At 45.6% G+C, this 15,955-nt stretch overlaps 1 protein-coding gene across 2 annotated transcripts in view; it reads left to right on the forward strand.

The window, feature by feature from the left end:
• The window catches only part of Ubash3b (ubiquitin associated and SH3 domain containing B), a 163,111-nt gene that overhangs the window by 117,315 nt on the left and 29,841 nt on the right, over positions 1–15,955 (forward strand). Inside the window, exons 2-5 of one of the 2 annotated variants that reach the window (XM_008826024.2) lie at positions 3,851–3,908; positions 4,579–4,765; positions 6,921–7,119; positions 10,570–10,739. In XM_008826024.2, the coding sequence (XP_008824246.1) occupies positions 3,851–3,908; positions 4,579–4,765; positions 6,921–7,119; positions 10,570–10,739 (614 nt within the window). The remainder of the gene's footprint in view (positions 1–3,850; positions 3,909–4,578; positions 4,766–6,920; positions 7,120–10,569; positions 10,740–15,955) is intronic. The other variant, XM_008826023.2, reaches the window with a different exon arrangement.

Genomic DNA, 15,955 nt, shown 5'->3' on the forward strand with positions numbered 1-15,955 from the left:
CAACCCTCTGCCAGCTTCTGAGTTGCTCGGAGGGGAGCAGATGCTTGCTCAACTGAGCTGTACCCCACACACTCCCACTTGCCCTTGGCATTGGCCCCAAGGGGTGAGCCATGGGGGTGGTGCTCTGTGGTAAGTGTCTCTTCAGCTGAGCTGAGCTGAGCCTGGAGGCCTGTGCTGCTGCTCTGTGTCTGTCTGTTCTATGGGCAGAATTCTGGGAACAGGCTCAATCCAAATCATAGCCAGTTTGCTGTGGGGCCCCAAGCCCTGTAAGAACAGGGTTTTCCCTGCCTGGGGGATTTCATTCCTTGATTTCAGATTGATACTTTCTAGAAACTTTTAAAAATATGTTTAGGGGCTGTCAAGATGGCACAGTGGGTAAAGGTGTTTTCCACAACGCCTGGCGATCTGAGTTTGATTCCTAGAGCCATATGGTGGAAGGAGACCTGACTGCTACAAGTTGTCTTCTGACCTCCCCTTCCTAAGGAAAGGAAGGGAGGGAGGACAGCTTGATCCTGGCACTTGAGAGGAAGCAGATATATCTCTGTGAGTTTAAGGTCACCCTGGTCTACATAGCGAGTTCCAGGCCAGCAGGGCTACATAGTGAGACCATGTCTCAAAAACAAAACAAACTAGATAGATAATAGATGATGATAGATAGGTAGATAGATAGATAGATAGATAGATAGATAGATAGATAGATGATAGATAGATAGATGATGGATGATAGATAGATAACATATATATTTTATATGTATATGTTTAAGGCACACATACATATATGTTTAAGCCATATTGATTGCTTCCAGAAAGTTCTTGCTGGTGACTCACGAACCTATTGTGCTGCAGCCAAAACTTACAGCCAACCTTCACTACAGAGGAATGTTGGGTGTGATAACCTTCCACAAAAGCAAAGGCCTCTCAGTCTTGTCTTCTCTGGAAAGAAGAATTTGGGTTTCCTTAACCTTTTATCACCACCTTATCACACCCAAACCTTTAATTATCTTTCTCAGTTTTTTCCTTTGAACCCTCTCCAAAATGTGTCTTTTGAGTTAGGGAGACCATAACTTAATTAGATCTTTCATTTCCAGAGGATTCTCATAGCTACTCTGAAAATAAATTAAATTTCAGTCAGATATATTTCACTGGGGGAAGGGTGCAGGGGATAAGAAATTGGATGCTTTATATAAATAGCACATTGTCTGTGTCCGAAAATGAGATTTCCTCCTCCTGATTGTTTTTGGAACAATGGGTCCTTTTCAGGGGTGAATTTAATCCTTCCGTGTTTCATAGCTTCCAGTCCATGACTGGTGGACTTTCCTGCGTACATGGCTTCTCTACTGAAAAAGGGAGATGTGAGGCCTCTGCCTGGGCAGCAACAAGGAACACCCTGTGAATGTGCAAGAGAGAGGGTGAGGGTGTGCTGTGCTTCTAGATGTTTCTGACAAGTTTCTGTTCCCATGGGGTTCCTCACTGAAGTAGGACTTGATCTTATTGTGAGTAGACTTATCCCCAGGACACTGAGCAGACTTCTCTGCCCTGATCAGACGGGAGCTGGGCTGCAGTTTTCAGGTCGGGAAAGCAAGGCCTGACTTGGCTGAGTAGCTGAACTGCAGAGCCTTCACTAGGCAGCACCTGAGTCAGGCTACTGTGAGCAAATTTCTTCATTCTTTCCACCAGAGTTTTCCTTGATAGACTGAAGAAACTGAACTCACAGATGATCACAGCACTGGTCATTCTGATTGGTCCATAGAGGAGTTGTGGGAGGAAGGAAGACTTGGGTTCCACAGACAAAGAAGAAAAGGAGACTTGGAAAAGGCATCAGTTCTGTTTGAATTCCTTCCCTTTCCTCTTCCCAAGGACTCCAAATCAGTACAGTATAAGGAGGCAAGCATCATCATTTATTGATCACCTGTTTTGAAAATTATAATTTCTTGGCCACCTGTGATGTATCAGGCACTGTCCAAGGCTTGGTGTACATCAGTGTGTTCCATCTTTACACTGCAATGTTGAGTAGACCTCCTGGGTGTCTCCCACCACCACCCCACCAAGAGTCTACATCCTGTTATTCAAAGGCCACTTCCTTGGATTTCCCTGCTCTTGTTGCTAAGGCTTTCAGGCTTTCCCTCCATTACACTTGCCAACCATGCAGTCAGTGGTTATCTTACAGTTCATTTCTACTTTACCCAACTCCAGGAGGACAGGGACCATATGACTCTTGTTCCCACTTGTGAAGGAGAGATGCTACATTACCACAATACCTAAGCAAAGCTTGACCCTCTTGGCATGGGTTACAACCAGGAGTGATCCCAATCTGCTATGGGAACTTGTTTCTTCTGAGTGTTCTCAGAACTGTTCCCTGAACAAAGGACTGACTATGTATTTATTGAAACAGTGCATCCAGCATGGCATGGGAAGGGAAATAGAAACTTTGTCTTATCAGAGAACAATTTTCCCTTTCTGACCTCCCTACTGACCCAGAACAGCATTCACAACCAGCAACAGATGTTATCAGTGTAATCCTGCCTGTTGATTGCAGCATAAACAGGGGATAATTCATTGCTTCCAGTGCTATTTGCTGCTTTTGGTGCTGATATTTTCACAACATGCACACATACAAAAGGAGCACAGGGCCTAGTAAGCATGTTTACATTTTTTATGTTTTATTTGTTATTTTTATTTTATGTGTCTGAGTGTTTTGCCTGCATGTATGTAAGTGCACCAGTGTTGTGCAAAGCCCTCAGAAGTCAGAAGAGGTCATAGGATCCCCTAGAACTGGAGTTACAAACGGTTGTTAGCCACCATGTGGGTGCTGGGAACTGAACCCAGGTCCTCCACAAGAGCAGCCAGTACTCTTAACTGCTGAGCCATCTCTTCAGCCCCCTTGTTTGCATTATAAACAAGCTGAGATGGTGTTAAAAGATCTCAAAAGGTAAGATTAACTTTGGTTACAAGATTAAGTAAGATTCTTATTGTAACAGAAGGCATTCCCAGAAAAATCCTTTCTGCACCCATTATGTTCCCAGTGCCCCTCACAGAGCTGACAGACTGGAGAGCTAGTAGTTAGTTACTAAGAACCTGGAAGCAGGTGTGCATGAATGCCTGGAAGGATGGATCCACACCAAAGCTGGATATGAATCCAGAGCTTTGTGGCTCTTGCAGATTTGACCCAGAATTGCAGAAGAGCTCCTGATAAGCTTGTGCACAGGGGTGTTACTGCTGTAAGCATACTGACCTGCCATCAAGAGGGCTTTAAGCTGTCCCTCCAGAAGCTGGAGGCACTCCTCATTTGTCCAGTGTTATTGGTCCCAAGAGATGTACAGTAGTTGGAGATGGTGGATCCAGCATGGGTGGCTGGAGAAGTTCAAAGAAGGCAATGAGTTTATCCAGACTTACATTTCCCTAAAGACATTTAGCGCCATGTCTTCCTAACCGTTGGCCCTGCCTCTTCACCCATTCCATTACGGGGCTGTGAACAAGAATCTGCTCTGTAGGGGATCTGGGTCATTAGAAATGAGTGGGTGAAAAACGAGGAGGAAAAGCAAAGACATGACAACTTTTAGGGAAGTGAAAATAAAACCCTAATGTGGAAACAGCTGAAAATAGACTGCATGGGATGTGTGGCTGCATGCAAATCCAGTGCTAATTACATGGAAATTAATGGCAAGTCTTAACTTCCATATGCCTTCCTGTGACCCTCACAGAGAACCTGCTGCAGGCATCTCTCCCACAACACAGGCCAGTGCAGGGACGGAAGGCTCCGTGTCACCCCCTGCCCACTCCTGCCTATGTAGTAGAGAGCTGAGAGAAAAGCTAAAAATACTAACAATAGATATTTGATTTCTTCTTCCAGACAAAAAGCCTTGGCATCCACAGGAGGAAGAAGTGTTCAGTCAGCATGTGACTGGTTGGTATGAAATAAATAAATTGAGAAAATAGCATATAATTAACTCTGAGTATCTGTGATAAGTGGGTGTGCAGTCTCTCTAATGGACCCTTCCAGGAGAGGATGAGCCAAATGTGACAAGCCCATTTATCAAGTCAATTGCCTCCTCTGCCCTGGTCCTCAGTGTGTGTGTTTCTCCTTGGAGCTGTTTAAAGGCCTTCAAAATCTTTACCAGATAGATCATTCATATTACCTAAGCCCTGACAATCACTTCGGGATTCACCATAGACATGTAGATGCTGGGCGGCCACAGACCACCTTCCTGGAGCTTCCCTCGTCTTTGGAGGCTCACAGGATCCGTCACAGACTGAGCTGAGGGACAGGGTGTGTGGCAGGGAATTTGGAGGATTTGGAGTTAACCCAAGGATGCTTTCTGGAGAGCAGCTTTGGGGATTTTTTTAGGGAGTTATGGGATGGGGAGGCAATACCACACGCAAGAGAACATAAGTTTCTCCATCTGAGAGTTGATTGGAATTGTGAGACCTTCAAGGGGTGGATTTTTACTGCACAAATGGAAACCCTTCTCCATGTGGTCCCAGGGTGGGAGCATGGGAGGGGCTGGGCTTGCCTCTCTGTTTTCCCTTCTCTTTCCTTGCTCTCCATTAAGGCCTTCTTGGGTATCTTCTCTCTCACAGGCTCTTCTCCCATGTCGGTGACCCCTTCCTTGATGACCCCCTGCCCAGGGAGTACGTCCTCTACCTCCGCCCCACAGGCCCCTTAGCACAGAAGCTCTCCGACTTCTGGCAGCAGTCGAAGCAGATCTGCGGAAAGAACAAAGCCCACAACATCTTCCCCCACATCACCCTCTGCCAGTTCTTCATGGTGAGCTGCAGTCCCTGCTCCCTCTCCAGTGTCCCAGCCAGTCCCTGGAGACCTGGACTGAAAGAGGGAGCAGTTCAGGAAAATTGTGGAAATGTTCAGGGGCTCTCCACACTTGGGGTTGGAGGGGGAGGTAGCTCCCAGGAGTCAGTGTGACCCACAGTGAGATTCTCACCTCAATTCTACCTTCCTGATACCTGCTGGGGCCTGGAGCATCCTGGGTTTGGTGCATCAAGACAACCATGCCCTTCTCCAACTGGAAGCCCCACCCTCCAGTCTGATCTGGCACCTGGAACAGTCACTAATGGAACGTCAGACATGTTCACTGTCTATCCTCATACACCAGTAATCACAACATGTTTGTGAGTGAGTGAGTGAGTGAGTGAGTGAGCGAGCGAGCGAGCGTGCGTGCGTGCGTGCGTGTGTGAGAGAGAGAGAGAGAGAGAGAGAGAGAGAGAGAGAGAGAATATCCTCGGGAGCCATCCACCTTGTTTTGTGGTCTGGAATTCACTGATTAGATTGGCTGCCAGTGAGCCCAGGGATTTTCCTGTCTCTGCTTCTCTAGTATTAGGATTACAATGCTAACTTTTACCATGTCTAACTTTTTTATGTAGGTTCTGGAAATGAAACTCATCCTCATGATTGCATGGCAGACACTTTACTAATTAAGCTATGTTTCCCGCCTCTTGGTCTTTTGTTTTGTTTTTGTTTTTGATAGTCTCATGTAACCCTGGCTAGCTTTAAGCTCTATATATCACCAACAATAACCTTGAACTCCTGAGCTTTGAACTCTCACCCTCTGAAATGCTGGAACCATGTCTGGCTAACTCTTAGGACAGAGAGAGAAAACATAGAGAGTGGCCTATAGACAGGGAACGCCACCTCACCCCCGCAGACACCAGCTAGAGCTCTCAACAGACAGGGAGATACCCTTCGCCTGCCACAGTTCCTCATCCGTACTCTAGCTATTGGAAGCCTTATTTGGGGACCAAATCAAATCCTCCTCCTTATATTGCATTAAGTTGCCTACTTCTGCTCTCTGTAGTGATGGAGGAGAGTAGCCTTACCCACATGTGATCCATACAAAGCAGGTAGCATCTTAAAACAATTTTAAAAATACATTTTGCTTTTTCCCCCTCAGGCCTCCCCATCTCTTCCCCCACCCACCTCCGCAGGTAGAAAACATGTTCCTAACACCTTCTCTTTTGCCAGTCACTCTGAAAATTAAATCGATTATCACTTCCTCTTAGTCATCCCAGGATCTTGCACAAAAGCAGACAGAGGTGTAGAGACACTCATTCTTCCTCTCAGTGCTCTGAAGAGGGTAGGAGGATGATGTCATCACAGCTCTGCAGCCTCACTTCCCAAGGATACTGGGAGTGGAGACTGTGGTCTTCTAAGGGGCCCCAGAAAGCATGCAGCAGCTCAGCCCAGAGGCTCTGCATTCCTGTTACGGCTGGTTGTTTGTTTGTTCCTTTTTTTCTTAATGTCAGTGTCCTCCTCTCTCTCTTCCTTATTCCCTAAAGACAGGGTCTCTCACTGCACCTGAAGCTCACCTTTTTGGCTAGGCTGACTGGCCAGCAAGCTCTTAGGATCCACCTGTTCAGCCCCTTAGTGATGGCTTCCAGCTGCAGGCATGCCTGGCTTTTGAGGTGGGTGAGTCCTGGGGATTCAAACTCAGGTCCTCACGCTTGCAAACCAAGTGCTTTTACCCACTGAGTCATCTCCCTATGCTCTTCCCCTGACCCCCAAGGCAGGGTCTCATATACCCCAAGCTGACCTTGAACTTCCTCTTGCCTCTACTTCCTCAGTGCTTCCCAGGCCTGTGACACCACAACCCTGGCTTTTTTTTTTTTTTTTTTTTTTTTTCTGTTTGACCAGTCATGTGGCATTCTGGGAGTGTTCCCAGGGGCCACAGCAGAGCCAAAGATAGAGAAGAGAGGTCATGATGCATTCCCCAGTTTCATCGGCCCACTGGATAATCAGTGTCTAGGTACTAGAGAGCTTGTATTTCTTCCCTCCCTCGCAGACAGGAATGCTGATTAACTAATTGCATTATCAACCTCTGCTCTCTGGGGACCTGGTGCTCAATGCTAAGTAGTTGCAGGCTTTTCTGTCTCCTGGTCTGTAATGGAGCCTGCTTGTTTTCTACCACCAGTGCGAAGACAGCAAGGTGGATGCCCTGGGGGAAGCCCTGCAGACCACTGTCAGCAGATGGAAGTGTAAGTTCTCAGCCCCTCTGCCTCTGGAGCTCTACACCTCCTCCAACTTCATTGGCCTCTTTGTGAAGGAAGACAGTGCAGAGGTCCTCAAGAAGTTTGCTGCTGACTTTGCTGCAGAGGCTGCATCCAAAACAGGTGAGCATCCATGAAAGTTAGCCCAGCCCTGGCCGCATGATCAGAGCTGGAAAGGATAGGGGTAGGAAATGGTTATATGGGTTGGATCCTTGTTCCAACGAAAATGTCTGAAACAATCAACTCACAAGGAGAAAGGAATTTATTTTGGTTCACAGTTCCAGAGGTTGCAGGCCATGGTTGTTGGCTGCCCTGTAGTAAGATAGAACATCATGATAGGGGTGAATGGTATAGCAAAGCTGCTCACCTCATGGAGGCCAGGAAGCAGAAAGTAAGAGGGGGAATAAGGGGGGGGAGGAAGGGGCTAGAGGCCCAATACCCCCTTCAAAGTACATCCCAAATAACCTAACTTCTTCTCACAAAGCTCCATCTCTTAAAGATCTCAACTCCCTCTAGTACCACAGACTGATGACCGAGTCTTCAACACATGGAAGAGATTTACGATCCAAACCATAACAACTGTAAGTGAGAGAGTCAGAGGCAGGAGGTGGAGGAATGGACCCTCGTGACAAAGAACACCCCACACCCTTTTGTTCACTTGTGAAAATGTTATATCTACCTCTGTTCTGCTAACCTTCAGGAAAGACTGGCCATGGCTCATTCACTAATACCCAGGGACTAACTTTTCACACTGAACTATAAATGTATCCCTTGTAGTATGGCCATCTCCTCCAGTTCAGATCTGAGGGAACTTCCTTTCTTCCTCTCTACCCATGCATGTTTTTATTTGTGACTGACCATTCACTCTGTAGCATAGGAAATAGTGGAGTGAAACTAGTTAATAATAAATTATAATAAAACTCACTAAGTTGGAGAGCATTGATTCAATGAATTATTTTCAGTTTTTATTTTGAGACAGTCTCATGGAGCCCAGGCTGGCCTCAGACTCACTGTGTAGCTGAAGCTAGACCTTGAACTTCTAATCTTCCTGCCTCTCCCTCCTGAGTGCTGGGGTTACAGATGTGCACCACCATGCCTCATTTTACCTGGTACTAGGAATGGAACCTGGGGATTTGTGCATGCTCGGGAACCATTCTCCTAGCTGAGCTACATCCCCAACCAGCCCCTGATTTCAAGTGTTGGGTGAAAAGCAGCAGGGTACCCACAACTTCCTCATAACACATTCAGGGATGACTAGAGATGGGAAGATCCGAGCAAGCCACACAACCTGTTCCTCAGTCTCCTAACCTTCAGCAGTACCTTTTCAGGTGCTGGTTCTTGCTGCTGTTTGCATCGAGAGCCTGGTCCTCTTACTTCACATCCCTCTTTATCAGAGAAGCTTGTCCTAGAGCTTGGGCCCCAAGAAGAGTGTGATCAGAAATCACTGCAGGATCACAGTGCCTTTCAGGTCCCGTTAGACACTCCCTTGTGGTTTGGGAGGGAGCCTTCTTAGATTGCACTCCCTCCCAGGTACCCCTTTCTCCCAGCCTTGGGTTTCCCAGATTTAACAGAAAAACTGAACATTTCAGATACTATAACAAAGAACAAATTATTTCCCATTCTTATCCCTGTCACAGTCCCACAGTAGCTATTGTCATCACCAGACCTCATTTTACCTGGTGCTAGGGATGGAACTCAGGGATGGAACCTAAATCCCTTACATATCAGAAAAGGAGGTCTCAGCCAGGACTGTGGCCCAGTCTCAGAGGGTATATGGAATGGGACACAGTCAAAGCCCTTGCATTCCTTGTGGGAATGAGGGAGAACCAGCCCCGCTTCAAGAATCTGCTGTCACTAAGAACCTGATGGCTTCCTGTCTCTGCCCTCTGTGAGGCCCCCCTGGTGGTTATCTGGGGAATTGTGTGGCCCTGCCTCAAGACTCCAGTCTAGCTTTGTAGAAAGTAGGTCATTGTATCTGCCCTAGAACTCATGCCTGGGTACTGTAGAGTGAGTGGCACACCCAGATTCTATCAGTAAATATATTTGATGTAGTTTTTTATTCTGGGTAGTTCAAGAAGACTCACCCATGTGTATTCATTCATTCAGCAAGTACTGAAGACACAGGTGACATGAGGCATGGGGCTACAGTGTGGATAGAGACAGACACTGCACTCATGGACTTTCTGAAAAACCGTGCCACTCAGTATATCAGGAAAAGGAAAAAAAACTAAAAAAAACAACTTGCCCTTCTGTCTGAGCTGCTCATTCTTAGAAACTTGACCAAGTTCTTTAATTTCCTCCAATTCCCTAATTCCTTCTGGCTGCAATTTCTTCATTATTCTTACTTGAGATGTAGACAGTTCTTCCTTGTGTGATGTACAAAGGGGAAATAAAATTCACCCTTCATGTAGATAGGGTTTTTGTGGGGATATTTAGAGAGTTTTAGAATAATAGTCTATGTACATTAAATCAGTGAACTCCAACCTGAAGCAATGTCACCTGAAGGAACATTTGACAACCTGTAGAGCAATTTGATTTTGCATTGTTAAAACTAAGGGAGTGCTACTGGTCTCCAATAGGTAGAGGCTGGGGGTGCTGCTCAGTGCCTTATAATGTCCAGGACAGCCCCTACAAATAGCTATTGACTCGAGTGTTGTTGAGAGAACCTGGATTATACTTTGAGGGTATCCATCACACACACACACACACACACACACACACACACCCCATAAGCTGCCACATAACTACCAAACCTGCTTTGTACTCCACATCTAGTATGCCAGCTTTATGTCTCTGGCTTTTCTCATCTGAACAGTGGGGCTGGTGATGATCAGCTGGGCTTTTCAGGAGGAGTCAGTCAAAAAGATGAATCTGAGTGCACCCGAAGCTCCCACAGGAAACCCAATCCTGTGGCTTTTTAGACTCTGGAATAACAGGCTGAGGGTATGGGATCCACCCCCTTCATTCTGCTGGGTCTTTCCCAGGTCTTTGATCCTTTATTATTTGGAGATCAGAATGTCTGGGGGCTCCTTTCTGTGCTTTTAATTTTTTTATTTATTATTTATTTTTATGTGTATGAGTGTTATGCCTGCATGTATGTAAGTGCACCCATGCCATGCAGTACCCATGGAGGACAGAAAAGGGCATTGGATTCCCTGGAAATGTAGTCACAGACAGTTGTTAGCCACCATGTGGGTGCTGGGATATGAACCTGGTTCTCTGTAAGAGCAGCCAGTGCTCTTAACCTCCAAGCTATCTCTCTAGCCCCCTTTCTGTGCCTTTTGAAAATTTTTTATGTATTATTTTTATGCATATAAGTGTATGTGTGTGTGTGCACCTGTGTCATGCAATGCCCACAGAGGTCAGAAGAGGATGTCAGATCCCCTGGAACTAGAGTCACAGATGATTGTTAGCCACCCTGTGGGTGCTGGAACACCAACCCAGGTCCTCTGCAAGAGCAGCCAGTGCTCTTCGCCGAGCCATCTCTCCAGCCCTTTCTGTGCCTTTTCTTCAGTCTCTACCACTGCTGTGATTTTCTTGTTCTAGTCCCTGAAGAGTCCTTCCTTTTTCCAGAAGTGCACGTGGAGCCTCATAAGAAGCAGCTGCATGTGACCCTGGCCTACCACTTCCAAGCAAGCCATCTACCCACCCTAGAGAAACTTGCCCAGAACATTGATGTCAAGCTAGGGTGCGACTGGGTGGCTACCATATTCTCCCGGGACATCCGATTTGCTAACCATGAGGTAATATTTCACTGTGACTCCTCCTCGTCCCGGGCATGGCCAGAATCAGGAGCACTTACTGGCCAATAGAGAGACAGAAGCCAAAGAGGAATGACTGAGTGACACAAGGACATAGGGACTAAAGGGGAGTAGCCCAGTGACACACACAGGGAGATGGTGGTGGTCAAAGGGGAGTGATTCAGTGACACAGGGAGATGGGGACCAAAGGGGAGTGACACATTGATACAGAGAAATGGAGACTGAAGTGTGACCTAGCGACACAGGGACTCAGGACAAAGGGGGGGTGGGCCAGTGACACGGGGTGACAGGGACCAAAGAGGAGTGAGCAAGGGAGCACCTGACGAGGAGTCAGTAGACTCTAGATTTTGTGAAATGCTGCTGATTCTGTAGATTGACCATGTGTATCCCAGCATGATTCATCTAGGTAACATCCTCGTGAGTCTGTCTGCCCTGCCAGTTGGGACATAGGAAGAAAACAGAGATAGAAAAGATGTAGGGAAAAAATACTATTATATAAATGTTTGATGTTCATAAAAAGCATTATGCCGACTCTGGATGAATTGAACAACGCATAAGTATAAAAGCATTCCAAAGTGCAAACCTGCAAAGGCACAGTCCATAGGTGTTTGCTGACAGGGTGATGTCTAGTGCATGTAAGGTACCACTGGATGTGCCAGAATGTTTTTTATTTAAAATTTTTGATTATTTTTATTTTATGTGTGTGTATATTTTGCATGTGTGTAAGTGCACCTGTACTGTGCAATGCCCACGGAGGTCAGAAGAGGGCGTCAGAACCCCCAGAACTGGAGTTACAAACAGTTGTTAGCTGCCACATGGGTGCTGGGATTCAAACCTGGGTCTTTGCAAGAACATTCAGTGTTCTTAACCACTGAGCCGTCTTTCTAGCCCCCCCAGAATTTTTTAAAATTCTGCAATCAAGGAGCTTTGAGGGCCAGTGAAATGGTTCGGTGAGTAAGGGTGCTTGCTGTCAAACCTGACAATCTGAGTTTGATTATCAGAACCCACCTGGTGGAAGGAGAGAACCAACTCCTGCAAGTTGTCCTCCGACTTCACACACACACACACACACACACACACACACACATACAAAATAACATTTTAATGGAGCTTTGAGTCTAGCAAGGGAGAGAGGAGAAATATAAAAAGAAAGCTTACCTAGGTGCTTGTGAGAGTTTGTGTATATCACAATGGGAGACATGCATGGGGACTGCTGGATTCTGCTCTAGACAAAGGGGTGTGAGTTTGGCATCCTTCTTTGGGTGCAGTCAGCATGGTTTTCTAGTCAAGCATGTGTCTCTCAGAAGAGGAAAGTTGCCCTTTTTATCTTGAAGGAGACACAGAGGTTAAGCATCTGCTTTGAAGTTGCAGAGCAATTGAGAGCCAGAGAGGAAACAGCCTAGGTTTTGACCAATAAAGATGGACAACCCACCTAGTGGAAGGCTGTGTGGAGCAGTCCCCTTGTATCCTGCATTTCCCTTTCTGTGGTGGTCAGAGGTCAGTCACACTCTAAAGCTATTATTTCAGAAATAGAGCTAGGGAGATGGCTCAGTGAGTAAGAGCACTTGCTGTGTAAGCATGAGGACCTGAGTTCATACCCCCAACACCCATGCAAAAGCTAGTCATGGCTACATGTGACTGTAACCTCAGAATTGAGATATAGGGACAAAAGGATCATGGGAGCTAGCCTAGCTGAAATGGTGTACCTCGGGGTCATTGAGAGGCTCTATCTCAAGGGACTAGGAGGGAAAGAGATAGAGGAGGTCACCCAATATCCCTTTTTGGCCTCCACATGTGCACACATGGGTACACACACCTGCACAGACATATGCATGCACCATACACACAACACACATATACATATCAAAACATTCAGAAATAAACAATCCATAGCTTTTAGATAACTTTTATTACAATATTGTTAGAACTTTTCTATTTTATTATTACCTACTATTCATAATCTATAAATTAAATTTTTATACACCCTCCTGCACACAAACACACACATACACACACACACGCACGCATGCACACACGCATGCACGCACACAGTTTGGCACCATCTGTGATTCTAGTCATACTCTCGGGGTTTTGGAGTGAACCATAACTTTTATGGAGTTACGGAGAACTACCATGGCTAGATGAAAAATTTGTCTTCCATTTTAATTATATTTACTAAACAATTTTATATGTTTCCCAATTTTTCAACAAAAGAACTGAGGGGTTTTGTTGTTAGTGTGTATAGTCTTTTTACAACTTTTATACTTTCTTAACCTGAAAAATAAAGCCCCAAAAACAGAACCCGAGGCAGTTTGGCTGTTTTGGAAGTGTTGGGAAGGGTCAGGCTATGAACCAAAGCTTCAGGGTGAGGTATGTATGTCCTGTCCTTCAGTCATTGGATACTGGTTTCTTTTGAGATGGATTAAGCAAACTGTCTGATGTTAAGAATTCTTACATCTGTCAGAATCACCTAGAATGAGCCTAAAGATACTAGAGAAGTGTCAATGGTCAGACTATTTCCAAGAGCAAGAGCAGGTGAAAGAAGGTCAAGGGTTGTATGTACATAGGCTCTGAGAAGTCACCTTTGTAAGAGAAGGTAGCTTGGGAATTTTCCCGGGCCCATCCTCTAATCAACACTGCCCTCCAGTAAACTCAAAGGGTAATTGCCTTTTTGCTTGACCCACATTCTCCTCCGTTGGCACAGAAGGAAAGAGACAGCAAGTGCCTACATGAATTATTTTCTAAAAATAGCTTGGCCCCTTTAGTCTCATATTTGTGAAAGCTTGCTTATTACAGTTCCTTCTGGTAAGGCCCTCTGCGTCTGCATCCCTTTATGGTCCATCTGGGGTCTTCTGGTCTTCCGAAGCCTCTTGGGTATGTGAGGTTCTCATCTTCCTCCTCCTTCAGTCTGTCTCCAGGAGGGAGGCTTGGTTGTGTTCCGACTGGGGAACAGATGTCCAGAGAAGGACTTAGGTAAGGACACTCAGCAAGACCCAGAGATGGTTAGGAAGGCTGCCAAGTTTTTAGATGCTGTTTCAGATCCTTGGTAGATTTAGACTCACAGATGCCTGTTTGTAGCCTACATGAGCCCTACCATGTTAGTGATGACCTTGGTCCACCCTACTTCACGTGCCAAGCCATAGAAATGTAGAAGGACAGAGTTCTATGAAAATCATACATTTAAGAGCCTAGCACCCCTATTTCCATCCTGGCTTCCTCACTTTAGCAGTAGTTGGATTCATGTTGACAATTTACATAGTCAGCTGAAGGTGTAGTTCAGTTGATAGAGTATTTGCCTGGCATTCATGAAGCCTCGAGTTCGATCCCCAGCTCCACAAGAAATGGGATGTGGCATTGCACACCTGTAATCCAGTACTCAAGAGGTGGAGGCAGGAGGATCTGATGTTTAAGGGCATCCTCAACTGCAAAGTGTTCAAGACCAGCCTCAGATAAATGAGACTCAAAAATAAATAAGCAAATAAATAAGCAAGAACAGGTAGGGGAAATGGCTCAGTCAGTAAAGTGCTGGCCATATAAGCATAAGGACCCAAGTTCAATCCCTAGTGCTTACATTAAGGAAAAAAAATACTAACAGGTACAGTGGCACACACCTGTAACCCAACACTGGGGAGGCAGAGACAGGAGAATCCCTGGGGCTTCTGAACAGCCAGTCTAGCCAATCAGCAAACTCCAGGTTCAATGAGAAACTGCATCTTAAAAACTAAAATAGGATGGGGTTGGAGAGATAATTCAGCAATTAAGAGAACTTTCCAGAGGACCTGAGTTCAATTCCCAGCATACAAGTCAGGGGCTCACATCTGCCTATAACTCCAGCTTCAGGGGATCTGACACCCTCTCCTGACCTCCATGTGCACTTATACACACGGCATACAACCCCCCCCCCACACACACAGCAACAATAACAAAAGCATAATTCTCCAGTCCTTGGTTTTCCATTCTGTGAGATAGAGATGTTTCCTAGACCATTGCAAAGATTTGAGAGGATGTGCGGAAAGACGGCACCACCACCATACCCAGCATAGAGCAGGTACAGGAAAGAAATCACAGCAGCTGTCGTTGTTCCTAAGAATAAAAAGGACTTCAAAGGCAGTGGTTTCCTTCTGTTTTTACAAACGTGTGACTATCCTCAGTCTGCCAACTTTGAGTTTAGTCTCTTTGGTGTAATGAGGAAGGAAAAACTAAGGTTGACTCAAGAATTCTTAGAAACAGATGCTAAACATAATGTAATGTGGGTCAAGCTAGGCTTGGTCTGATGCCTCACACTTGGGCTAAGTTTTGATATCTACTTTTGGGGGTGGGAAAGAGCAAGGAGTACCTGGATTCCTGTAATTATATGTACGTGTGTGTGTGTGTGCGTGCGTGCGTGCATGCATGTGTGCGTGTGTGCGTGCGTGCGTGTGTGTGTGTGTGTGTCTATGTATATGCACTGGGAACCATACCCAATACCTGGAACATGCTAAGCAGGCACTCAGTCACTAAGTTACACCCCTGGCCAACCAGTTACCATGTTAGAGTTGTTGAAATCCCTTAATTCATCTACTAAAGTGAAGTTAATTTCTGTTCTACTACCATATTCTTAGGATATATTATCTTCAACCTTTGTTGTACCTTGGTGGGAAATTCAGAAAGCAAATCCTCAGCTTTAAGGGATGGAACACATGAGGGCTTCTTTGAGCTGCTTTGAGCTTTTCAAGGGGAAGGCTCACTGGGCCAGAGGTATTGTTAGCCAAAACCCTGCTGAGCTTAGGTAGCTGAAGAGACAGTTTTGACTCCACCCTGTTCCAGGAAAAGGAATGTTGCTTTGGACCACCACATACCCAGTTTTGAGATTTAAGAGAGTCCTTGTGAAATTTTTTTAGCCTTTAAAATTTATTTGTAACAATCCAAAGAAGCCCGCTTGTTGCATGAATATTAGAGAGGGTCAGGAGAGGGAAAAAAGGAGGTGATCAAAAAGCAGGCAGACCAAGAGCAGAAAGGTAACTAGAAAAGGGTTAAGGAGACAAGCAAGCTCCCCAAATGGGAAGCCAGGGAGACAGTCCTGTGCTCTGCCAACTTACTCCTCTGAGAGAAACCACATTTTCCTGCCTCTTTTCTTTGGTGATTTTCAGAAGAAAATGCTTGTTTGTTTTATTTTGCTTTTTTAAAAAAATTTGTATTTATTTTTATTTTATGTGTAT

This window comes from Nannospalax galili, unplaced genomic scaffold (genome assembly GCF_000622305.1).
Source record: "Nannospalax galili isolate Female #2095 unplaced genomic scaffold, S.galili_v1.0 scaffold229, whole genome shotgun sequence".
Lineage (NCBI taxonomy): Eukaryota > Metazoa > Chordata > Mammalia > Rodentia > Spalacidae > Nannospalax > Nannospalax galili.